Raw genomic sequence first — 25,840 nt, forward strand, 5'->3', positions numbered from 1 at the left:
CCGCCCCCCCCGCAGGGAGCGGCCCCTACCGCTCTCCTACCCCGCAGGGAGCAGCCTCTCCCCCTCCCCGCAGGGAGCGGCCCCTACCCCGCCCCCCCCGCAGGGAGCGGCCCCTACCGCTCTCCTACCCCGCAGGGAGCAGCCTCTCCCCCTCCCCGCAGGGAGCGGCCCCTACCCCGCCCCCCCGCAGGGAGCGGCCCCTACCGCTCTCCTACCCCGCAGGGAGCAGCCTCTCCCCCTTCCCCGCAGGGAGCGGCCTCTCCCCCTCCCCCGCAGGGAGCGGCCCCTACCCCTCCCCTTCCCCGCAGGGAGCGGCCCCTACCCCTCCCCTTCCCCGCAGGGAGCGGCCCCTACCCCTCCCCCCCGCAGGGAGCGGCCCCTACCGCTCTCCTACCCCGCAGGGAGCAGCCTCTCCCCCTCCCCCGCAGGGAGCGGCCTCTCCCCCTCCCCCGCAGGGAGCGGCCCCTACCCCTCCCCTTCCCCGCAGGGAGCGGCCCCTACCCCTCCCCGCAGGGAGCAGCCGGCCCCTCCCCAACGTGTCACTGTGGCAACATGTGGGAGCTGGTGGGCACCACTGAGGTCCAGGGCGACCAGATCTGCAGCAAGTGTCTGCAGCTCGAGGAACTTGGGCTCCGTGTTGATGAGCTGGGTCCGAGCTGCAGACACTGCGACACATCAGGGAGGGGGAGAGTTACCTGGACACCGCAATCCAGGAGCTAGTCACACCAATTAGAGTAATTAATTCAAATTTGGTCAGGGACTGGAGGGTATGACTACGAGCGAGGCAGGTATGGGGACTCAGGAGGGAATGATGAGGGAGCCTCAGCCCTTGCTCTTGTCCAACAGGTTCGAGGCTCTTGCTCCCTGTGTGGACGAGAGCAGGGACTGCAGGGAGGATGAGCAAACTGACCACAGCACTGTGGTACAGGGGGCCATTCAAGTGCGGGGAGTAAAAAGAAAGGTTGTAGTGATAGGGGACAGTATCATTAGGGGGATAGATATTGTTCTCTGCAGCCGCGAGCGTGAGTCCCGAAGGCTGTGTTGCCTGCCCCGGTGCCAGGGTTAAGGACATCTCCTCTGGGCTGGAGAGGAACTTGGAGTGGGACGGGGGAGATCCAGTTGTCGTGGTCCAATAGGTAGGACACAGAGGTTCTGGTGAGGGGTCAAATTAAAAAGCAGAACCACAAACGGTAATAATCTCGGGATTACTGCTGTCCCTATTTCTTATGTTCATATGGAAGCTCTTCCCCATTGACTGAAGACACGAGACACAGACTGAAAGGCATGACGTGGGCCTGGTGTTGCCCAGAGGCAAAGGCTGACCTGACCCGCGCGCTGGAGGAGAGCCCCCATTATTTCAACGTCAGCATCCCATGGAAGCATCGCTGCTAAAGGCCGCATGCATGCCCAGACCCGAGAGATGGGGATCGATGAGACAAGTCCACCGGGAGGATGAGTGCCACAAGCCCAGAGTGAATGGGGGAAGCCGGGTGCCATGGGAACAGCAGTAGGCTATTCAGCCCCTCGAGCCTGTCAATCTCAGATTTAAAACTACTGATCGAGCAGCAATTGCATTTTGCGGAAGAGAGTTCCAAACCTCTCCCGCCCTGTGTGTGTCGAAGTGTTTCCAAATTTCACTCCTGAACGGTCTGGCTCTAATGTTTAGACTGTGCCCAGAGCCCCAGACTCCCCAACCAGCAGGAACAGTTTCTCTCTATCCACCCTATCTGTTCCCCCTATCCTGAAAACTCCGATCAGATCACACGTTTACCTTAGGGAACACAACCCTAATTTGTGTAATCTCTCCTCGTAACTTAACCCTTGGAATCCGGGTATCATTCTGGTAAACCCACGCTGCACTCCCTCCAAGGCCAATATATCCGTCCTATGGAGTGGTGCCCAGAACTGCTCACAGCGCTCCAGATGTGATCTAACCAGGGCTTCGTATAGCTGCAGCATAACTTCTAACCCCTCGTATTCTGGTCCTCTGAATAGAAAGGCCAGCATCCCATTAGCCTGTTCCCCCAAGGCCTGCTGCGAGAAGGCAGGAACCCAGAGACTGAGCAACAGGAAGCGGCTTTGCACGCTCGCTGCTATTCCGATGAGAGCAAATTCCAATTTGCATTCCTGATGTATTAACGGACTATTGGAGCAGAATAAACCTGCTGCTTCCCATCAGCAATCAATAACAGTATTTACAAACGGTGTTTCCCAGGTTTGAGTTCCTTGATAGCGAGCTATTCACGATCCCCAGATCACATCTGCTGTGCCTTACAATCCCTTCACCTCCCTCTGCTATTTGAACTTGAAAAAACAGCCCTGTCTCCGCAGGGATTCCATTCTGCCTGTTCACTCTGCCAACAACTCTGATGTTTTATGCATGAGAATGTTCCTTGCAGTGAAGCTACTCACCCTGCAAACATAGGGTTCCCATGTATTTCACATGTGACACAGACAGGGAGATCAAATGCCAACAGCCACGGCAAACTTGGTGCAAGACAATCTTCCTGCCTTGTGTGAACATAGCTTGCATTATATACAGATGATAAAGCACAGGCTGGACTGTGTTACAGGAGAAGGGTAAATCATCATCATCATAGGCAGTCCCTCAAGATCGAGGAAGACTTGCTTCCACTCTAAAAGTGAGTTCTCAGGTGACGGAACAGTCCAAACAGGAATTACAGTCTCTGTCACAGGTGGGACAGACAGTGGTTGAGGGAAAGGGTGGGTGGGACTGGTTTGCCGCACGCTCCTTCCGCTGTCTGCGCTTGATTTCTGCATGCTCTCGGCGATGAGACTCGAGGTGCTCAGCGCCCTCCCGGATGCTCTTCCTCCACTTAGGGCGGTCTTTGGCCAGGGATTCCCAGGTGTCGGTGGGGATGTTGCACTTTATCAGGGAGGCTTTGAGGGTGTCCTTGAAACGTTTCCTCTGCCCACCTGGGGTTCGCTTGCCATGTAGGAGTTCCGAGTAGAGCGCTTGCTTTGGGAGTCTTGTGTCGGGCGCGGACAATGTGGCCCGCCCAACGGAGCTGGTCGAGTGTGGTCAGTGCTTCGATGCTGGGGATGTTGGCCTGATCGAGAACACTAATGTTGGTGCATTTGTCCTCCCAGGGGATTTGCAGGATCTTGCAGAGACAGCGTTGGTGGTATTTCTCCAGCGATTTGAGGTGTCTACTGTATATGGTCCACGTCTCTGAGCCATACAGGAAGGCGGGTATTACTATAGCTCTGTTGACCATGAGCTTAGTGCCAGATTTGAGGGCCTGGTCTTCGAACACTCTCTTCCTCAGGTGGCCGAAGGCTGCGCTGGCGCACTGGAGGCGGTGTTGGACCTCATCGTCGATGTCTGCCCTTGCTGATACCAGGCTCCTGAGGTATGGGAAGTGGTCCACGTTGTCCAAGGCCGCACCGCGAATTCTGATGACCGGGGCGGGGGCGGCAGGGGCAGTGCTGTGTGGCGGGGTCAAGTCGGTGGAAGACCTTTATCTTACGGATGTTTAGTGCAAGGCAATGCTTTCGTACGCCTCGGTGAAGATGATGACGATGGCTTGGAGTTCAGCCTCTAAACGTGCGCAGATGCAAGCGTCGTCCGCATACTGTAGTTCGATGACAGTCTTGGATCTAGCTTGGAGGCGACGAAGGTTGAACCGGTTCCCACTGGTTCTGTAGTTTAGTTCCACACCAGCGAGGAGCTTGTTGAGTGTGAGGTGGAGCATTGCAGCGAGGAAGATCAAGAAGAGGGTTGGTGAGATGACGCAGCCCTGCTTGACCCTGGTCCGGATGTGGATTGGGTCTGTGGTGGATCCGTTGGTCCAGGATCACGGCCTGCATGCCGTCGTGGAGCAGATGTCCTTGATGAGTGTCTCCCCGTTCTGGGCCAGCATTGGGGTGGTGCCTTGGGTGCTTGGACCGTAGGTGGACGTAACAGCGGTGAAGAATCCTTGTACGTTATGGTTGTCAGCCAGCTGCTGAATCTCCTGTGCTTTCTCCACCCACCATCTATTCTTGAGGTCGCAGGCTTTAGGGTAAATACGGAGGTGGCAAAGGCTTTAAACTAGTACGGGGGTAGGGATTCATAAGAAACATAAGCAGCCTAAATATAAACAAAACAGGAAAAGAGAGCATAGGAAAGAATAAAGTAAGGGAGGACATTGACGGCAAGGGAGCAAATAGAGTTATAGAACAGGAGTCTAAAAAATGGTTAAACATAAAATGAGAGGAAATCCTATTATAAATGAATTAAACTGTCTGTACAGCAATGCACACAGTGTCCATAATAAAACAGGGGAGTTGGAAGCAATCATGCGTTGCGAGGAACCAGACATAGTAGGGATTACTGAGACATGGCTACAGAAAAATCAGGACTGGGAATGAAACATTGCAGGGCATAATATGTTTAGAAAAGATAGAGAGGGAAAAAGGGGAGGTAGAGTAGCTGTACTTATTATGGATAACATAATGGCAGGAGAAAAAAGTGACGCAGCTATCATCAAGACAAAAATAGAATCCATGTGGATAGAGATAGAAACATAGAAATTTACAGCGCAGAAGGAGGCCATTCCGGCCCATTATGTCCGCGCCGGCCGACAAAGAGCTGCACAGCCCTCGGTCAGCAGCCCTGAAAGTTACATATAAACCTACGAACAAAGAACAATGGTGGAAAGGTAAAGAGCACCCGCCCAACCAGTCCGCCTCACACAACTGCGACACTCCCTGCAATGCAGCATTCTACACTCCACCCCAACTGGAGCCACGTGATAAAAGATAATAAAGGATCAATCACACCAATAGGTGTAGTCTGCAGACCACCTAATAGTGGAAGGGAGGTGGAGGAAGAAATATGCAGACAAATTAGGGAAATGAGTAAAAAACATTGAATAATAATCATGGGGGATTTCAACTACCCTGATATTAACTGGAGAGAAGAGGTAGGTAAAGGGGATAAGGGAATGGAGTTCCTACAATGTGTACAGGACTCCTTCCTAACCCAATATGTAAAAAGCCCAACAAGGGAGGATTCGCTATTGGATCTAGTAATGGGGAATGAACCAGACCAGGTAAGAGAAGTAAAAGTAGGGGCGCATCTAGGCAATAGTGACCACAATATAATACACTTTAAGATGATAATTGAGAAGGACATATGTCGAAAACCAGGGTAATAGATTGGGGAAAGGCTGATTTTGAGGGGCTGAGAATAGAACTTGGGAAAATAAAATGGGCAACAATATTGGCAAACCACGATATAGAGCATCAACGGGAAACACTTAAAACGGTGTTCAACAGAGTGCAGGAACAATATATTCCGCTAAAAGGAAAGAATAAACTAAACACTAATGGGACTCCATGGATGAATAAAGCCACAAGGGAACAACTGGGGGTAAGGAAAGAGGCGTACATTAAGTACATAGACAGCAGGGGAGTGCATGATAAGGGAGAATACAAAGGGATTAGGAAAGAAGTCAAAAAAACAATTAGGAAGGCAAAGAGGAATGATGAAATTAAATTATCAAGGAACAAGAAACAAAATAGTAAAATATTTTACAGGCACATCAATAAAAAAGATTGGGATGGGAATAGGGCGATTAAGGGATAGACAGGATAATACCACAGGTAACGATACTGAGATGGCAGAAATATTAAATCATTATTTTGCTTCTTTATTTATCAGGGAGATAGAAGGGGTGAACATGATAGTGGATGATGAGATCAGTACTGAGAAAAGTGCATTTAAAATAAAAAGAGGGGATTTATTAAATAAATTAATCAAACTCAGGATAAAACCCCTGGTCCGGATGGATTGCATCCACGCATTTTAAAAGAATCTAGGGAAGAGATAGCAGAGGCATTACCACACATATTTAAGAAATCGTTAGAAAAAGGTGTAGTGCCAGAGGACTGGTGGATAACTAACGTAATACCTACATTTAAGAACGGGGCTCGAACATATCTAGGGAATTATAGACCAGTCAGTTTAACATCGGTGGTAGGAAAAATAATGGAATCCCAACTAAAGGAGAGAATAGAGGAACATCTAGAAACAAAAAATATAATAATGAACAGTCAGCATGGATTTCAGAAGGGAAAGTCTTGCTTGACCAACCTCATTGAATGTTTTGAAGAGGTAACAGAGAGAGTAGACAAGGGGAATGCAGTAGATGTAATTTATCTAGATTTTCAAAAGGCCTTCGATAAGGTACCCCATAATAGACTGATGAACAAGGTCAGAGAATGCGGAGTCAGGGGACAAGGAGCAGAATGGATCGCTAGCTGGCAGAAAGCAGAGAGTGAGGGTAAAGGGCAGCTATTCACAGGGGCAGAAGGTGGGTCGTGGTGTTCCACAAGGATCAGTGCTGGGACCATGTTGTTCACAATTTATATCAACGATTTAGATCTTGGAATTAAAAACACAATTTCTAAGTTTGCGGTTGACACCAAATTGTGGATGATACCTGCTTCTATTTCTTATGTTCTTAAACAACTAACGGTATCCTACATGGTACAAGCAGCAACGGCAGAATCCTGATGCCAGTTTCCGCTAGACATCTATTACACAGCTGAGCAAGCTGCGGGGTTTACTATTCACCAGCAGCTCTCCCTGTCGCTCTCCCTTTGGAAATGCTGGAGATGATTTGGCAGGACGTGTCTCTGAGAGGAGCATTATCGTCAGAATCTGATCTATGCTTCACTGCCGGGGAGAAATTCCAGCAATTTCAACACATGAATGCAGAGGGGCCCAGATTCCACACTGCCCATTGAAGCCCCCCTAGAAAATACACACTGCCCACACCCTGTGCTTAGCAGGCTTCCTTGCTTCACTTAGCCCCCTCCCCCACCAGTCTATCCAGGAACAATCCTGGCTCGGTCAACCCTTAATGCTTAACAATACTAAACTGCATTGAATGGTGTACGATCCTCACGGTATGTGTTATGTCTGTGATGCACTTATGAATGACTCCACAAGGCAATGTGTTGTACTCAAACTGTAGTGACTTTGGTCCTTTATTCGTAACTCCAGAGGCACAAGCATGGTGAGCAGCCTTTTATACTGGGCCCTGCACACCTATGCAGGTGACCCTCGGGTCTCCCAACACAGTGCCCTCTGGTGGACAGCCTCTGCCGCAGGGGCAGGAAACCCCGGTCTCCACCAGTTGCATCCTCTAGTGGTGCCAGCATAGTATATACACAGTGTAAACCTTATTGATAGTACATCAGGTAACAAGTCTCCATCTTATGCAACTAGACAGTGACTACACAGAGAGTATATCTAAAGTCTGCATATATAACAATATGCATTTGCAAACATCATGCAATGCCACTGGTAATGCACCATAGGGTAAATTCAATGAAGGCTGTTAGAGAATCGGATGATGTAGCTAACCTGGATAACAGGCAGAACCAGGACAAATGAAATTCAATATGGATAAGGTCCCACACAGTGGCATATTGGATCTATACTTGAAAAGGAAACATTTGTAGGGCCGTGGGGAAAGAGCAGGAGGACTAATTAGACAGTTCTTACAAAGAGCCGGCACAGGCACAATGGGCCGAATGTGCTGTACAATTCTATGGTCCCAAGGTCCTCCCTCTTCTGTACTTCTCTTTCTGTTAATCGACAGAAACCCCGATCCCGCCAGAATAGACTGCAGTAAAAATGGAGTGAAGTGAATGGGCTGAAAATGTCGGACTAGCGAGTGCAGCCGCTGGTCAGCTACTTGGCATCTAACTGGGCTATACATGGCCTGGGTCTGCCTGAGGGGACATAAGAACATAAAAATTAGGAACAGGAGTAGGCCATCTAGCTCCTTGAGCCTGCTCCGCCATTCAACAAGATCATGGCTGATCTGGCTGTGGACTCAGCTCCACTTACCCGCCCGCTCCCCATAACCCTTAATTTCCTTATTGGTTAAAAATCTATCTATCTGTGATTTGAATACATTCAATGAGCTAGCCTCAACTGCTTCCTTGGGCAGAGAATTCCACAGATTCACAACCCTCTGGGAGAAGAAATTCCTTCTCAACTCTGTTTTAAATTGTCTCCCCGTATTTTGAGGCTGTGCCCCCTAGTTCTAGTCTCCCCGACCAGTGGAAACCTCTCTGCCTCTATCTTGTCTATCCCTTTCATTATTTTAAATGTTTCTATAAGATCACCACTCATCCTTCTGAACTCCAACGAGTAAAGACCCAGTCTACTCAATCTATCATCATAAGGTAACCCCCTCATCTCTGGAATCAGCCTAGTGAATCGTCTCTGTACCCCCTCCAAAGCTAGTATATCCTTCCTTAAGTAAGGTGACCAAAACTGCACGCAGCACTCCAGGTGCGGCCTTACCAATACCCTATACAGTTGCAGCAGGACCTCCCTGCTTTTGTACTCCATCCCTCTCGCAATGAAGGCCAACATTCCATTCGTCTTCCTGATTACCTGCTGCACCTGAAAACTAACTTTTTGGGATTCATGCACAAGGACCCCCAGGTCCCTCTGCACCGCAGCATGTTGTAATTTCTCCCCATTCAAATAATATTCCCTTTTACTGTGTTTTTTTTTCCCCCCCCCCAAGGTGAATGACCTCACATTTTCCGACATTGTATTCCATCTGCCAAACCTTAGCCCATTCGCTTAACCTATCTTAATCTCTTTGCAGCCTCTCTGTGTCCTCTACACAACCCGCTTTCCCACTAATCTTTGTGTCATCTGCAAATTTTGTTACACTACACTCTGTCCCCTCTTCCAGGTCATCTATGTACATTGTAAACAGTTGTGGTCCCAGCACCGATCCCTGTGGCACACCACTAACCACCAATTGCCAACCTGAAAAGGACCCATTTATCCCGACTCTCTGCTTTCTGTTAGCCAGCCAATTCTCTATCCATGCTAATACATTTCCTCTGACTCCGCGTACCTTTATCTTCTGCAGTAACCTTTTGTGTGGCACCTTATTGAATGCCTTTTGGAAATCCAAATACACCACATCCATCGGTACACCTCTATCCACCATGCTCGTTATATCCTCAAAGAATTCCAGTAAATGAGTTAAACATGATTTCCCCTTCATGAATCCATGCTGCGTCTGCTTGATTGCACTATTCCTATCTAGATGTCCTGCTATTTCTTCCTTAATGATAGCTTCAAGCATTTTCCCCACTACAGATGTTAAACTAACCGGCCTATAGTTACCTGCCTTTTGTCTGCCCCCTTTTTAAAACAGAGGCGTTACATTAGCAGCTTTCCAATCCGCTGGTACCTCCCCAGAGTCCAGAGAATTTTGGTAGATTATAATGAATGCATCTGCTATAACTTCCGCCATCTCTTTTAATACCCTGGGATGCATTTCATCAGGACCAGGGGACTTGTCTACCTTGAGTCCCGTTAGCCTGTCCAGTACTACCTCCCGGGTGTTGTGTCCCCCCAGGCCACCCTTGCAGACAATTCTGTAGCAGCTTGTGTGTAGAGCGAGTGTGTAAATCCTCACCTGTTTGACTTTCTGCAGCTCCTCGCTTAGTAGTTTCCTCCTTTTCTCGGACTCCGCCAATTCATTCTGAGCAAAATGCACGGCAACAGTGAAAGGTTAGCAAAACTCGCTCTTTTATTTCATCTCTCTCTTGGTAACTTTACCCAGGTAACTCAGTTATTTTCGTTCTTCTGTCTGCCTGGTCTCACAAACGACTGTCTCACTGGGGCCTTTCGGTGTCAGCCTTGACTCTCGCCTCTGAGTCAGAAGGTTGTGGGTTCAAGTCCCACTCCAGAAACTTGAGCACATAAATCTAGGCTGACACTCCCAGTGCAGTGCTGAGGGAGGGCGGTACTTGCAGAGGGGCCGTCTTTTGGACCGAGGCCCCGTCTGCTCTCTCAAGTGGACTTAAGATATCCCATTGCTCTATTTTAAAGAAGAGCAGGGGAGTTATCCCTGGTGTCCTGGCCAATATTTATCCCTCAACCAACACACAAGAACAGATGATCTGGTCATTATCACGTTGCTGTTTGTGGGAGCTTGCTGTGTGCAAATTGGCTGCAGCATTTCCTACATTACAACATTGACTCCATTTTAAAAAGTACTTAATTGTATGTAAAGCACTGTGGGATGTCCGGTGGTCGTGAAAGTTCTGCATAAATGCAAGTTCTTTTTTCCCTGATGCCGAAAAAACAGGTAATCTGCTCCCCAGACCTTTGCTGGTGTCTCCTTTGACCAACCAGCAGAGGGTTAAAGGCAGGAAGGCAGAATAAGCATTGCACTATTCAAAGGGAGGGTTTTCCTGCATTGTAGTTACCATCCCGGCTGGAATGCCTTGTCCGTTTTCCCTACAGACAGTGGCACAGCCGTTGCAGGGGAATCAATTGTATTAGCTCCCTGTACAGCACTGGACATTTCCACTCCAAGATTCAGTGTTAGAAGAGCTAAATAAACAACCTCGGATAAAGGCTTAGAGAAAAGTTATAAACGCTTACAACAGAAAAAGTACTTAGTCCAGACACCTTGCACCCACTACAGGAACACTATAGGCCATTCAGCCCCTCCAGACTGCTCCGCCATTCTATTAGATAATGGCTGATCAGCATCTTAACTCCATTTACCTGCCTCGCTCCATATCCCTTTATACCCTTACAGAATACAAATCGAGTGATCTCAGGCTTGAAAGCTCCAACTGACCCCCAGAACACACAGCCTTTGGGGGGGGGGGGGGGGGGGGGGGAAAGAGTTCCAGATTCCCACCGCCCTGTGTGTGAAGAAGTGCTTCCTGACATCACCCTGAACGGCCTGGCTCTAATTTTATGATGTCCCCTTGTTCTGGATTCCCTCACCAGAGGAAATAGTTTCTCTCTATCTACCCTTCGAATCCCTTCTGTGTTAAAGGAAATGGCCGATACTGAAGTGAAAACTTCACAGCACCTCTGACAGTGCAGCATTCCCTCGGTATTGAGAGCGTGCGAGAGTGAGAGCATTTGAGTGAGAGTGAGAGAAAAAGTGAGGGCGAGAGAGAGATAGACAGACAGTCACAAAGAGAGATAGAAGCAGGCAGACACAGAGAGCGAGAGAGATAGACAGACAGACACAGAGAGCTAGAACGAGAGAGAGAGAGAGAGAGAGAGAGAGAGAGAGATGTCAGGGCAAGACAAGATGGAGCTCAGTTGTGATAGCCTTCCAACACTCCCTGTTTAGACTATTAAATGAAGATGGGAAGTGAAGCATGCGACTGGTGCCGTGGAACTATTCCTCAGCCAGAGGTGAACGTTTTCGGGAGAGGAGAGGAAGAAACTGAAAATAAAGACTAGTCAAAAAACACAGTAAAATTGGAGTAAAGCTGAACATTCCAGGGCAGTTCAGGAAATGACATCATGTACATTTTATGTTTTCTCCCTCAGTTCACAAAGTGCCTGTGGAGACTCAAATAAAACTCTTCTTCCACAAATGATCATTGCTGGGCAGTCAGCTAAACATTCCTGCATGCAACTGCAAACAGTGAATAAGCCCAGAAACCAAATGATGTCGCTGCAATGCATTTGTTGACGGGCTGAGTGCAATCTCCGTGGTAATGGCAGGGGCTGCAGAGCAACTGTGCATCAATCACTCGGTGTTAGAGATACATTCAGGAAAACCACACCAAGGCCAGCCTAACCAGGTTGTCCTTAAAGGGATTGCTGCACCCTGCGACCAACAAGCTAAGTATTCAGCTGTGGATGCTCAGTCGTTGAGTATATTCAAGGCTGAGAGCAATAGATTTTTGGGCACGATGGGAATCAAGGGATCGGGCGGGAAAGTGGAGTTGAGGTCGAAGGTCAGCCATGAACTTACTGAATGGCGGAGCAGGCTCAAGGGGCCGTGTGGCCTACTCCCGCTCCTAGTTCTTTGTTCTTATCGGAGTCACAAGATACAGATAGGAGAGGTGGAGCACACGCACTGTCGCATCAACACTCAGACTGGAATGCACACTCATTCACCCAACTTGGAAAGACAATATCAGAGACAGTGTCATCACAGACCCTACCACACGTAGGCAGCCTGACGACTCTGTTACAATGACACGGTGCAGTGGGAGTGAGGACCAAGTGCACTCTGCAGGCTGAGCGGGGCGCAGGGGGGGGGGGGGGGAGGGGGCGCAGGGGGATGTGTCACTACAGGCCAGAGGGGGAAGTGGGGCAAAGTTGATGAGGAGTGACTAGAGCAGGATTCAAGCTGGGGGTGGGGGGGGGGGCGGGGGGCACCAGTGTTACAGCAGGAGGGGGCAGGTAGGACAGGGTTAGAACTGGTGGGGGAGGAAAATAGAGCAGGATTACAGCAGCGAGGCGGGGTGGAGGTGGAGGGAGGTGAGGCGGGGGGGATCAGCGTTCGAGCTGGGGAGGGCAGGTATACCTGTGGCGTGGGGCAGGAGCGTGAAGGTAGAGCTGGAGATGGGAGAGGGAAACGGTAGAGAAAGGTTAAAGGTTGCGGGGGTGGGGGTAGGGGAGCGGTGGTACTGGGTTACAGGCCAGGAAGAGGAGAAAGGGGGAAGGTGAAGCATAGCAGGAGGCTACAGGAGAATAACAGAGGCCAGGGAGGAGAGAGGAGAGAGAATGGATGGCTGCCAGAGGGTGTTGGAGTGGGGCTGGGGGTGGGGGGGGGGGGGGAGAATCGGAGCCGGAATTGGGGGGGGGGGGGAGCGGGGGAGAAAGAGATCGGAGATGGAATGGGGGGGTAGGGGGTGGAATCGGAGATGGAATGGGGAATGTGGGGGGGGCGGGGGAGCAGCTGCTTTTTTCCGACAGAGCAAGCACTGGGAGGTAGCCAGCTGAGAGGAGCCAGTCCTGGAGAAACAATAAAGACTTGGATTTATATAGCACCTTTCACAACCTCCGGACATCTCAAAGCGCTTTACAGCCAATGAAGTGCTTTTGGAATGTAGTCACTGTTGTAATATAGGAAACGCGGCAGCCAATTTGTGCACAGCAAGCTCCCACAAACAGCAATGTGATAATGACCAGATAATCTGTTTTAGTGATGTTGATTGAGGGATAAATATTGGCCCCAGGACACCGGGGATAACTCTCCTGCTCTTCTTCAAATAGTGCCATGGGATCTTTTACACCCACCTGAGAAAGCAGACGGGACCTCGGTTTAATGTCTCATCCGAAAGTCGGCACCTCCAACAGTGCAGCACTCCCTCAGCACTGCACTGGAGTGTCAGCCTAGATTTATGGAGTGGGACTTACACCACAACCTTCTGACTCAGAGGCGCATGTGCTGCCCACTGAGCCACAGTTAGTTCCTCAATATTCAAAAATGTTCGTTCAAATGAATAAACTTACTCGATTCCGCAGTAAGAAACATTCGCCCTTGATACGCACACAACATGAAGAACCAACACCACATCACTGGCCCACCAGCAGAGACCCCCGGCCTGCCCTCCCTGGGAGACAGTGGGCAGCGGGCGCTCGACCCAATCCGCACGGGGTACCGACACTGCACCCACCTGCTCCACACGGGGAAGGTGAGCAACGGCCCGAAGTGCGACTGAGTCCCAGACCCTGGAACACCTCACATCGACCGGCCCACTGAGATCTGTGGGTCCCTGACCCTGGAACACCTCACATCGACCGGCCCACTGAGATCTGTGGGTCCCTGACCCTGGAACACCTCACATCGACCGGCCCACTGAGATCTGTGGGTCCCTGACCCTGGAACACCTCACATCGACCAGCCCACTGAGATCTGTGGGTCCCAGACCCTGGAACACCTCACATCGACCGGCCCACTGAGATCTGAGAGTCCCAGACCCTGGAACACATTGACCGGCCCACTGACATCTGTGGGTCCCAGACCCTGGAACACATCACATCGACCGGCCCACTGAGATCTGTGGGTCCCAGACCCTGGAACACCTCACATCGACCGGCCCACTGAGATCTGAGAGTCCCAGACCTGACATCGACCAGCCCACTGAGATCTGTGGGCCCCAGACCCTGGAACATCTCACATCGACCGGCCCACTGAGATCTGTGCGCCCCAGACCCTGGAACACCTGACATCGACCGGCCCACTGAGATCTGTGGGTCCCAGACCCTGGAACACCTCACATCGACCGGCCCACTGAGATCTGAGAGTCCCAGACCCTGGAACACATTGACCGGCCCACTGACATCTGTGGGTCCCAGACCCTGGAACACATCACATCGACCGGCCCACTGAGATCTGTGGGTCCCAGACCCTGGAACACCTCACATCGACCGGCCCACTGAGATCTGAGAGTCCCAGACCTGACATCGACCAGCCCACTGAGATCTGTGGGCCCCAGACCCTGGAACACCTCACATCGACTGGCCCACTGAGATCTGTGGGTCCCAGACCCTGGAACATCTCACATCGACCGGCCCACTGAGATGTCGCCGGGGGCTCCTCATTTCTCCACTCGGTATCTCAGGAGGTCCTCAAATGGAGAGCCAAACTAGACGTCCCATCATATCCCACTCTAAGGACTTAAGCACATAAATCTAGGCTGATACTCCAATGCAAAGCGAAGGGAGTGCTGCATCTTCAGAAGTGTTGTCTTTCGAATGAGACGTTAAACCGAGGCCCTGGCTGCTCTCTCGGGTGGATGTAAAAGATCCCATGGCACTATCTCGAAGAAGAGCAGGGGAATTATCCCCCGTGTCCTGGGGCCAATATTTATCCCTCAATCAACATCACGAAAACAGATTATCCGGTCATTATCATATGGCTGTTTGTGGGAGCTTGCTGTGTGCAAATTGGCTGTCACGTTTCCCACATTACAACAGTGACTACACTCCAAAAGTACTTCATTAGCTGTAAAGCACTTTGAGACGCCTGGTGGTTGTGAAAGACACTATATAAATGCAAGTCTTTCTTTATAAGCTTTTCCTGTCATACACAAGTAGTTGTACCCTTGATACATGGAGTCCTACAGTGCCACTGGTGGTGATGCTGGGAGACAGGTGTAGCCATGCCACCACTGGAGAGAGCTCTCTATTAAAGTTTCACTTCCAGAGGTTCTGACAGTACTCTCAATTAACACTGCATTTAAAACAACAGCTACTGGTTAGTAATGGGTAAAAGGTAACCTGATGTTCCTTCCATCGACTTGAAATGATCATCACGGGTTACCTGGCTTGACTTCCTCTGTCTCATAGACTGACAATTCCTGTACACTTTCAAAGGTTCTCCACTAACAACAACAACTTGCATTTATATAGCACCTTTAACGTAGTTAACCATCCCAAGGTGCTTCACAGGAGCCATTATCAGACAAAATTTGACCCTGAGCCACAAAGAAATATTAGGACAAGTGACCAAAAAAGAGGTAAGTTTTAAGGTGCGTCTTAAAGGAGGAGAGGTAGAGAGGCAGAGAGGTTGAGGAGGGAATTCCAGTGCTTAGGGTCCAGGCAGCTGAAATGCACGGCCGCCTTTAGCTGCCTGGACCCTAAGCTCTGGTGGAGCGACAAAGATTGGGGATGTGCAGGAGGCCTGAATTGGAGGAGCGCAGAGATCTCGAGGGGGTTGTGGGGCTGGAGGAGGTTACAGTGATAGGGAGGGTCGATGCCATGGAGGGATTTGAGTAAAAAAGCGAGAACTATAAAATAGAGGTGTTACCGGACCGGTAGCCAATGCCGGTCAGTGAGCACAGGGGGTGATGGGTGAACGGGACTCGGTGTGAGTTAGACACGGGCAGCGAGCACAGGGGGTGATGGGTGAGCGGGACTTGGGGCAAGTTAGGGCACGGGGCAACTGAGTTTTGGATGAGCTCAGGTTACCCATCGTCAGGAAGGCGAATGGAATGTTGGCCTTCATTGCGAGAGGGATGGAGTACAAAAGCAGGGAGGTCCTGCTGCAACTGTACAGGGTATTGGTGAGGCCGCACCTGGAGTACTGCGTGCAGTTTTGGTCACCTTACTTAAGGAAGGATATACTAGCTTTGGAGGGGGTACAGAGACGATTCACTCGGCTGATTCCGGAGATGAGGGGGTTACCTTATGATGATAGATTGAGTAGACTGGGTCTTTACTCGTTGGAGTTCAGAAGGATGAGGGGTGATCTTATAGAAACATTTAAAATAATGAAAGGGATAAACAAGATAGAAGCAGAGAGGTTGTTTCCACTGGTCGGGGAGACTAGAACTAGGGGGCACAGCCTCAAAATACGGGGGAGACAATATAAAACCGAGTTGAGAAGGAATTTCTTCTCCCAGAGGGTTGTGAATCTGTGGAATTCTCTGCCCAAGGAAGCAGTTGAGGCTAGCTCATTGAATGTATTCAAGTCACAGATAGATAGATTTTTAACCAATAAGGGAATTAAGGGTTACGGGGAGCGGGCTGGTAAGTGGAGCTGAGTCCACGGCCAGATCAGCCATGATCTTGTTGAATGGCGGAGCAGGCTCGAGGGGCTAGATGGCCTACTCCTGTTCCTAATTCTTATGTTCTTATGTCTATTCTAGCTGCTGTCTCATCCTGTATTTGAATAGATTGTAACATCAATATTACAATCGAGGAGGTAACCAGGAGGGTCGATGAGGGCAATGCGTTTGATGTAGTGTGTATGGATTTTAGCAAGGCTTTTGATAAGGTCCCACAAGCCAGACTGGTCACAAAAGTCATTTCCCATGGGACCCAGGGCAAACTGGCAAGTTGGATCCAAAATTGGCTCAGAGGCAGGAAGCAAAGGGTAATGGTTGATGGGTGTTTGTGACTGGAAGGCTGTATCCAGTGGGGTTCCACAGGGTTCAGTAACTGGGTCCCTTGCTTTTTGTGGTACATATCAATGATCTAGATTTGAATGTAGGGAGTATGATTCAGAAGTTTGCAGATGATACTAAAATAGGCTGTGTGGTTGATAAAGAAGAAAGCTGCAGACTGCAGGAAGATAGCACTGTACTGGTCATGTGGGCAGAACAGTGGCAAATGGAATTCAATCTGGAGAAGTGTGAGGTAATGCATCTGGGGGGGCTAACAAGGCAAGGCGAATACACATTAAATGGTAGGACACTGAGAAGTGTAGAGGAACAAAGGGACCTTGGAGTGCAGGTCCACAGATCCCTGAAGGTAGCAGGCCAGGTGGATAAGGTGGTTAAGAAGGCATACGGAATGCTTGCCTTTATTGGCCGAGGCATAGAATACAAGAGTGGGGAGTTATGCTTGAACTGTATAAAACACTGGTTAGGCCACAGCTGGAGTACTGCGTGCAGTTCTGGTCATCACATTACAGGAAGGATGTGATTGCACTGGAGAGGGTACAGAGGAGATTTACGAGGATGTTGCCGGGAGTGGAGAATCTAAGCTGTGAAGACAGATTGGATAGGCTGGGGTTGTTTTCATTGGAATATGGAGGCTGAGGGGAGACCTCATTGAGGTGTATAAAATTATGAGGGGCCTAGTTATGGTGGATAAAAGGGGCCTATTTCCCTTAGCAGAGAGGTCAATAACCAGGGGGCATAGATTTAAAGCAATTGGGGGGAGGTTTAGAGGGGATTTGAGGGGAAATTTCTTCCCCCAGAGGGTGGTGGGGGTCTGGAACTCACGGCCTGAAAGGGTGGTAGAGGCAGAAACCCTCACATTTAAAAAGTACTTGGATGTGCACCTGAAGTGCCGTAACCTACAGGGCTACAGACCGAGAGCGGGAAAGTGGGATTAGGCTGGGTTGCCGCTTATTGGCCGGCGCGGACACGATGGGCTGAAACGGCCTCCTTCTGCACTGTAAACCTCTATGATTAGATTCTCTTCCTTGGTTGGGAGGCAGAAGCTGGCAGCTTGCCAAGTCAGAGCACTGCTATGCCAAGGGTATGAAACGAGACTGGTTGCACTAATTGTTCAGTGCAGCAGCAAACCACACAGCATAAATCACCAGTCAGCAAGCTCACTAATTAATTGATAATGGGAGTTGAGACCACGCTAACAAACTAATAATGGCAGTTATCCCGCATGGATAAGCCCACAGCTACCCTCTGTGCCTCTCTTGACCTTCTGCAAGGGCCCATCCAGATCCCCTTCACTGCCTCCTTCCAAGTAGCATCCCTAACTGCCACCATCCTTCGCAAACCGCTCTCCCCTGCCCCCTGACCTCCAACCCCCTGCCCTCTAACCTCCAACCCCCTGCCCTATGACCCCCAACCTCTTGCCCCTCACCCCCCGACCTCCAACCCCCTGACCCCCTCACCTCCAACCCCCTGACCCCCTCACCTCCAACAAGTGTAAGGAGCTGATGAACTGCTTTGTCACTGATTGAGACCATCCAATCAGCAGCTTCTCCCACCCTCCCCACCCCCCAACCTTTCCCACCGGACCAGACCTCCCCCGGGCTCTCCACCCCCGCCCTGAGCCCATGTCTTTCTCCAATTTCTCTCCCATCTCCCCTCATGCCCTCTCGGAGCTCATCCAGCTCATGACCCTGACCACCTGTTCCCATTGAAGAGATAAGCTCCCAGCTTCCAATGCTGGCTCCTGTGCTAGCTGACTATGTAAATAGTTCCCACTCCTCAGATATTGCCTCCAACCACCATCAGTACCACCTTCCCCCAAAACAACCCACCTCTGTCCTCGAAAACTACCGCCCCATCTCCAACCTCCCTTTCCTCTCCGACGTTCCTTGAATGTGTTGTTGCCTCCATTTCTCTTGCAACTCCAGATCAGATTTTCATCCCTGCACAGCACTGAAATGACCCAAACAAACGTCACAAATGATAATCGCCCGCCTCCGTCCCTGCCTCAGCCTATCTGTCACTAAAACTCCCATCCGTGCTGCTGTCAGCACCAAACTGCACTATCCCAACGCTCTCCTGCCCAGCCTCCTGTTCTCCACCATCCCTAAACTTCAGCCCGTCCAAAACTCTGCTGCCCCGTGCCAAGTGCCGCTTACCCAGCTCCCTTGTACTTGGTGGCCTACATCGCGTCCCAGACAAACCCCCACAGCCTCAGGTTTAACTCCCTTCATATCCGAGTGGTCTAGTGGCCTATGAAACTGGACTAGCAACCTAGAGTTTGTGAATTCAAATCCCACCATGGCAAATTGTGAAACTGAATTCAATAAATGTGTTAACTTTTGGGCTGGTACCATGAAAGCAGCTGGATTTCGGTAAAAAGCCAACCGATTCACCAATCTGACCTGCAGGCGATTCCAGTCTCACATGATGAAATCATAAAGCACAGAACGAAGCTATGCAGCCCATTGTGCCTGTGCTTTGACAGAGCGATCCAATTAGTCCCACTCCCCCCTGCCCTTTCCCCACAGCCCGGCAAATTTTCCCACTTCAAGTATTTATCCAAATCCCTTTGAAAGTTACTTTCAGCCTTCCACCACCCTTCCCAACTTGTCCTGCCCCCGTCAAAGATTTGTATGCGGAAACCCCCCAAGTCTCTGTTCCTGCACCCCATTTTAAATTGTACCATTTAGTGTATATTGCATTTTGGAAGGAAGAACGAGGAGAGGCATCACTATGTGGTTGACTTCAAATGTCCTCAGGTTAACAAGGCTCGGCAATAAATGCTACCTTGTTAGCGTCACCTACATGCCCCAAGAACGAACAGCTCCAAAACATTAACAGTGCTTGCTTCCACTGGGCTGCTCACAGTGGACCCAGGGGCGTTCCACCAGCTTTAATTGGAGGAGGAAGAGGGGAAGGTTTGTCATTACATCCCAGTCCCTAGGTATGATCCAAAATAGATCATTGCGAGATCAGGGTGAATGCTGATCCCACTTGGGAGGGAAATAGAAAGAAGAACTTGCATTAACACAGCGCTTTTCACCACCCGAGGACATTGCAAAGCACTGTACAGCCAATTAAATACTTTCCACGTGCAGTCAGTTATAATGTAGGGAATGCAGCAACCAATAAGCTCCCACACACAGCAATGTGATAATGACCAGATAATCTATTTTTGTTATGTTAATTGAGAGATAAATATTGGCCAAGACACCGGGGGTAACTCCCCTGCTCTTCTTCGAAATAGTGCCGTGGGATCTTTTACATCCACCTGGGAAAGCAGACGGGACCTCGGTTTAACGTCTCATCCGAAAGATGGCACCTCCGACAGTGCAGCACTCCCCCAGTACTGCCCCTCCGACAGTGTAGCACTCCCCCAGTACTGCCCCTCCGACAGTGCGGTGCTCCCTCAGTACTGCCCCTCCCAGTGCAGTGCTTCCACCATACTGCCCCTCCGACAGTGCAGCACTCCCCCAGTACTGCCCCTCCGACAGTGCGGGGCTCCCTCAGTACTGCCCCTCCGACAGTGTGGCACTCCCCCAGTACTGTACTGAACCTCGGGCTAGATTTATATGCTCCAGTCTCTGGAGTGGGACTTGAACCCACATCATTCTGACTCAGAGGTGAGAGTGCTACCCACTGAGCCACGGGAGGAAGGGGTCAAGTGTTGGTTGATCTCCAGTCCTTTCTCTCAACATCACTGCTGCTTAAACCCCGAGAATTGGAGTGCAACCACATTCTGGTCAAGTCGACCTGGGAGAGATGACATTTCCTGACGGACTGTGGACCCACACTATGCACTACCCAGTGTTCCAGCGTTAACAGAGGCGAATCATTTGCTTTGCAATCCAGCAAACTTCAAATCATGGCTCAGCTCTATAGAATCATAGAAATTTACAGCACGGAAGGAGGCCATTCGGCCCATCGTGTCCGTTCTGGCCGACCAAGAGCTACCCAGCCTAATCCCACTTTCCAGCTCCTGGTCCATAGCCCAGTAGGTTACGACACTTTAAGTGCACATCCAAGTATTTTTTAAATGTGGTGAGGGTTTCTGCCTCTATCACCCTTTCAGGCAGTGAGTTCCAGACCCCCACCAACCTCGGTTAAAGAATTTCCCCTCAAATCCTCCGACCAATCACTTTAAATCCATGCCCCCTGGTTGTTGGCCCCTCTGCTAAGGGAAACAGGTCCTTCCTATCCACTCTACCCAGCCCTCTCACAATTATATACACCTCAGTAAAGGCTCCCCTCAACCTCCTCTGTTCCAAAGAAAACAACCCCAGCCGATCCAATCTTTCCTCATCGCTAGAATTCTAGTCCAGGCAACATCCTCGTAAATCTCCTCTGTTCCCTCTCCAGTGCAATCACATCCTTCCTGTAATGCAGTGACCAGAACTGCACGCAGTACTCCAGCTGTGGCCTAACTTGTGGTTTATGCAGTTCAAGCATAACCTTCCTGCTCTTGTATTCTATACCTCGGCCAATAAGGGCAAGTGTTCCGTATGCCTTTGTGACCACCTTATCTTCCTGTCCTGCTACCTTGTGGCTGGTCTAGAAGCCCGAAGAGAAAACCCAGTTGGTGCTGTCCCGCTGACAGAGCTTCACACGCCCACTATAGGCAAGCATGGTCTTCCAGGCTCCCTCACACACTGATGCTTCAAGTCCCGGTCCACCAACACCTCAAATTTAAAATTTTCATCCTCGTGTTCTAATCACTCCATGGCCTCGCCCCTCCCTATCTCTGTAACCTCCTCCAGCTCAACAACCCTCCAAGATCTCTGCACTTCTCCAATTCTGGCTTCCTGCGTATGCATGATTTCCTTCTCCCACCTCTGGTGGCCGTGCCTTCAGCTGCCTGGGCCCGAAGCTCTGGAATTCCCTCCCTAAACCTCCCTCTTTCTTTAAGATGCTCATTAAAACCGTCAAAAGGAGATTGGGGATTCCCACCAGCAGAACTCTATACTCTCTATAGTTTCTAAGAATGAGAGGTGATCTCATTGAAACATACCAGATGCTGAGGGGGATTGACAGGGTAGATGCGAGGAGGATGTTTCCCCCGGGATGGGGAGTCTAGAACCAGGGGTCACAGTCTCAGGATAAGGGGTCGGCCATTTAGGACTGAGGTGAGGAGAAATTTCTTCACTCAGAGGGTTGTGAATCTTTGGAATTCTCTGCCCCCCAGAGGGCTGTGGAGGTTCAGTCGTTGAGTATATTCAAGGCTGACATCGCTAGATTTTTGGACTTTGGAGGAATCAAGGGATATGGGGATAGGACGGAAAAGTGGAGTTGAGTTTTAAGATCAGCCATGATCTCATTGAATGGTGGAGCAGGCTCGAGGGGCTGTATGGCCGACACCTGCTCCTATTCCTCATGTTCTGAACTCCTTTTAAAAACATGGGTCTCACTGCCCTTGGAAGCTGTTCAAAGGGACCAGTCGCCCCAAGATTCCTTTGATAGTGGAATTCTTGCCATCAGAGTCTCTTTTAAATACTGTAGTAAAGTTTTTCATTGAGACCCCCATATAAAGAGAAGTGCCCGCCAGCAAAGAGAGAGGAATTGGTACCCTCCGTGGTAACGGACAGGGTTGATGAGGGCAGTGATGTTGTGTATATGGGAGTTTCAAAAGGCGTTTGATGAAGTACCACATAATAAACTTGTTAGCTAAATTAAAGCCCGTGGGATTAAAGGGGCAGTGGCAGCTCGGATACAAAATTGGCTAAGGGACCGAAAGCAAGCAAAGAAAGGCTTGCATTTCTATCTCTATAGCGCCTTTCACGAACACCAGACATCTCAAACACTTTACACCCAATGGAGTACTTTTGGAGTGTAGTCACTGTTGTATTCCCAGACTGATTCCCGGGATGGCGGGACTGACCTATCAAGAAAGACTGGATCAACTGGGCTTGTATTCACTGGAGTTCAGAAGAATGAGAGGGGACCTCATAGAAACATATAAAATTCTGACGGGGTTAGACAGGTTAGATGCAGGAAGAATGTTCCCAATGTTGGGGAAGTCCAGAACCAGGGGTCACAGTCTAAGGATAAGGGGTAAGCCATTTAGGACCGAGATGCGGAGGAACTTCTTCACCCAGAGAGTGGTGAACCTGTGGAATTCTCTACCACAGAAAGTTGTTGAGGCCAATTCACTAAATATATTCAAAAAGGAGTTAGATGAGGTCCTTACTGCTAGGGGGATCAAGGGGTATGGCGAGAAAGCAGGAATGGGGTACTGAAGTTGAATGTTCAGCCATGAACTCATTGAATGGCGGTGCAGGCTAGAAGGGCCGAATGGCCTACTCCTGCACCTATTTTCTATGTTTCTATGTAACGGTGGGCAACGGGGCAGCCAATTTGCGTACAGCAAGCTCCCACACACAGCAATGTCCAGATCATCTGTTTTTTTATGTTATGTTAATTGAGGGATAAATATTGGGCCAAGACACTGGGGAGAACTCTCCTGCTCTTCTTCAAAATAGTGCTGCGGGATCTTTTACATTCACAGACAGCAGATGGGGCCTCGGTTTAATGTTTCACCCGAAAGGCGGCATCTCCAACAGTACAGCGCTCCCTGGAGTGTCAGCCTAGATTTTTTTCTGCTCAAGTCCCTGCAGTGGGACTTAAACCCACAACCTTCTGAGAGAGTATCTGTGAGCAGCTGTTTTACAGACCGGAGGGAGGGACACACTGGGGTCCCCCAGGGCTCGGTACCGGGATCACTGATCGTTTCGATATATGTTAATGAGCTGGACTTGGGTGCACAGGGTATTATTTCAAAGTTTGCAGATGAGAAAACCTGGAAATGTAGTGAACAGTGCGGGGACAGTAACAGGCTTCAGGACACAGACAGGTGACATTTAACACAGAGAGCTGATGCATTTTGGTGGGAAGAATGGGGAGAGGCGATACAGACTAAAGGGTACAATGTTAAAGGGGGTGCAGGAACAGAGGGACCTGGGGGTGGTTGTACACAAATTGCTGAAGGGGGCAGGACAGGTTGAGAAGGCTGTTAATAATAAAACAGATGGGATCCTGGGCTTTATACATCGAGGGATAGAGTCTAAAAGCCAGGAAGTTATGTTAAATCTTTATAAATCACTGGTTCGGCCCCAGCTGGAGTATTGTGTCCAATTCTGGGCACACTATAGGAAGGATGTCAAGACCTTGGAGATGGTGCAGAGGAGATTTACGAGAATAGTTCCAGGGATGAGGGACTTTAGTTAGGGGGCAAGACTGGAGAAGTTGGGGTTGTTCTGCTAACAGCAGAGAATATAAAAACATAAGAAATAGGAGCAGGAGTCGGCCATACGACCCCTCGAGCCTGCTCCGCCATTCAATAAGATCATGGCTGATCTGATCATGGACTCAGCTCCACTTCCCCGCCCGCTCCCCATAACCCTTCACTCCCTTATCGCTCAAAAATCTGTCTATCTCCGCCTTAAATATATTCAATGACCCAGCCTCCACAGCTCTCTGGGGCAGAGTATTCCATAGATTTACAACCCTCAGAAGAAATTCGTCTTCATAGAAACATAGAAAATAGGTGCAGGAGTAGGCCATTCGGCCCCTCGTGCCTGCACCACCATTCAATAAGATCATGGCTGATCATTCCCTCAGTACCCCTTTCCTGATTTCTCTCCATACCCCTTGATCCCTTTAGCCGTAAGGGCCACATCTAACTCCCTCTTGAATATATCCAGTGAACTGGCATCAACAACTCTCTGCGGCAGGGAATTCCACAGGTTAACAACTCTCTGAGTGAAGAAGTTTCTCCTCATCTCAGTCCTAAATGGCCTACCCCTTATCCTAAGACTATGTCCAACATCAGGAACATTCTTCCTACATCTAACCTGTCCAGTCCCGTCAGAATCTTATACATTTCTATGAGATCAGTTTTAAATGGGCCACCCCTTATTCTAAAACTATGCCCCCTAATTCTAGATTCTCCCACGAGTGGAACCATCCTCTCTGCATCTACCTGGTCAAACCCCTCATTGTCTTATGTTTCAGTAAGATCATCTCTCATTCTTCTGAATTCCAATGAGTATAGGCCCAACTTACTGAACCTATCTTCATAAGTTAACCCCCTCATCTCCGGAATCAACCTAGTGAACCTTGGATTAATGGGAGATTTGACAGAGGTGTTCAAAATTATAAATTGTTTTGATAAGAGTAAATAAGGACAAGTTATTTATAAGGACAAGTTATTTCCAGTTGCAGAAGGGTCGTTAAGCAGTGGGCACAGATTACAGGTGATGGGCGAAAGGTAACCATGAGGAAATATTTTTTTTTACGCAGCGAGTTGTGATCGGGAACGCGTTGCCTGAAAGGATGGTGGAAGGAGATTCAATAGTAACTTTCAAACGGGAATTGGAGAAATACTTGAAGGGAGGGACTGTGGAGAAAGAGCAGGAGGCAGTGGGACTAATTGTACCAAAGAGCCGGTACAGGTACGATCGGCCGAATGGCCTCCTGTGCTGTACCAATCTATGAACCATTGTCATTGGGCCATTTTAAAATAAACACCAGGTTATTAAAATGAATGACAATTAGTGGTATGTGATTTTTAAACATGAGCTGTTGGAGATTGGCTCTCCCACAGGAGGACGTGATCGCCATTCCAAGCTGCAGCAACCTTATCTCACCTTCACTTTCTTCAGCTCTTTCAATGCTTCCCTCCTCTCTCGGGTAATTTTTTCCAAGTCCTCTGTGTCCACTGAACTGGATGGTGCAATCTGTAACATTCAGAGGGTATTCATTCTTAGCAGCAGGAGCTTTTCACCAACAGATAACACACAAAATCATTTCATATTTGGATTCTGTTGATGAAACAACCCAAAAATCAAAAGCAGCGAAGAAACTGGGCAGCTGGACATCGGCCTCTGGGCCCTGGACCTGCGGGCAGCCTGAAGAGATGAACGCAACTCACTTCAATCTGCTGGCTGCAAGTGTGCCTTTTGCAAAGGTGCAGGGCGTCAGCACCTAATTCCCAATGGGACAGACAGCGGGCACTGAAAGGTCGATCTCGTGCAGAGATATCAGAAAGGTGGCGGGTGAGAGACACAGAAAGGTCACACTGGTGCAGCTCTTCCCAGGTCTGGGTTAAAATGCAGGTTGAGCAGAGTTCAAAGGGCTGACCGGTGAATGCCCTCGATCTGGGATTGGT

The 25,840-nt window shown here is 49.6% G+C and overlaps 1 protein-coding gene across 7 annotated transcripts in view; it reads right to left on the reverse strand.

The window, feature by feature from the left end:
- stxbp4 (syntaxin binding protein 4) overlaps positions 1 to 25,840 on the reverse strand; it is a 205,537-nt gene that overhangs the window by 96,442 nt on the left and 83,255 nt on the right. For 6 of the 7 annotated variants that reach the window (XM_070857963.1, XM_070857960.1, XM_070857965.1 and 3 more), the window contains exons 16-17: positions 25,320 to 25,409; positions 9,471 to 9,536 (exon numbers count right to left, since the gene is read on the reverse strand). In XM_070857963.1, coding sequence (XP_070714064.1) covers positions 9,471 to 9,536; positions 25,320 to 25,409 — 156 coding nt within the window. The remainder of the gene's footprint in view (positions 1 to 9,470; positions 9,537 to 25,319; positions 25,410 to 25,840) is intronic. The other variant, XM_070857966.1, reaches the window with a different exon arrangement.

This window comes from Pristiophorus japonicus, chromosome 16 (assembly GCF_044704955.1).
Source record: "Pristiophorus japonicus isolate sPriJap1 chromosome 16, sPriJap1.hap1, whole genome shotgun sequence".
Classification (NCBI taxonomy): Eukaryota; Metazoa; Chordata; class Chondrichthyes; family Pristiophoridae; genus Pristiophorus; species Pristiophorus japonicus.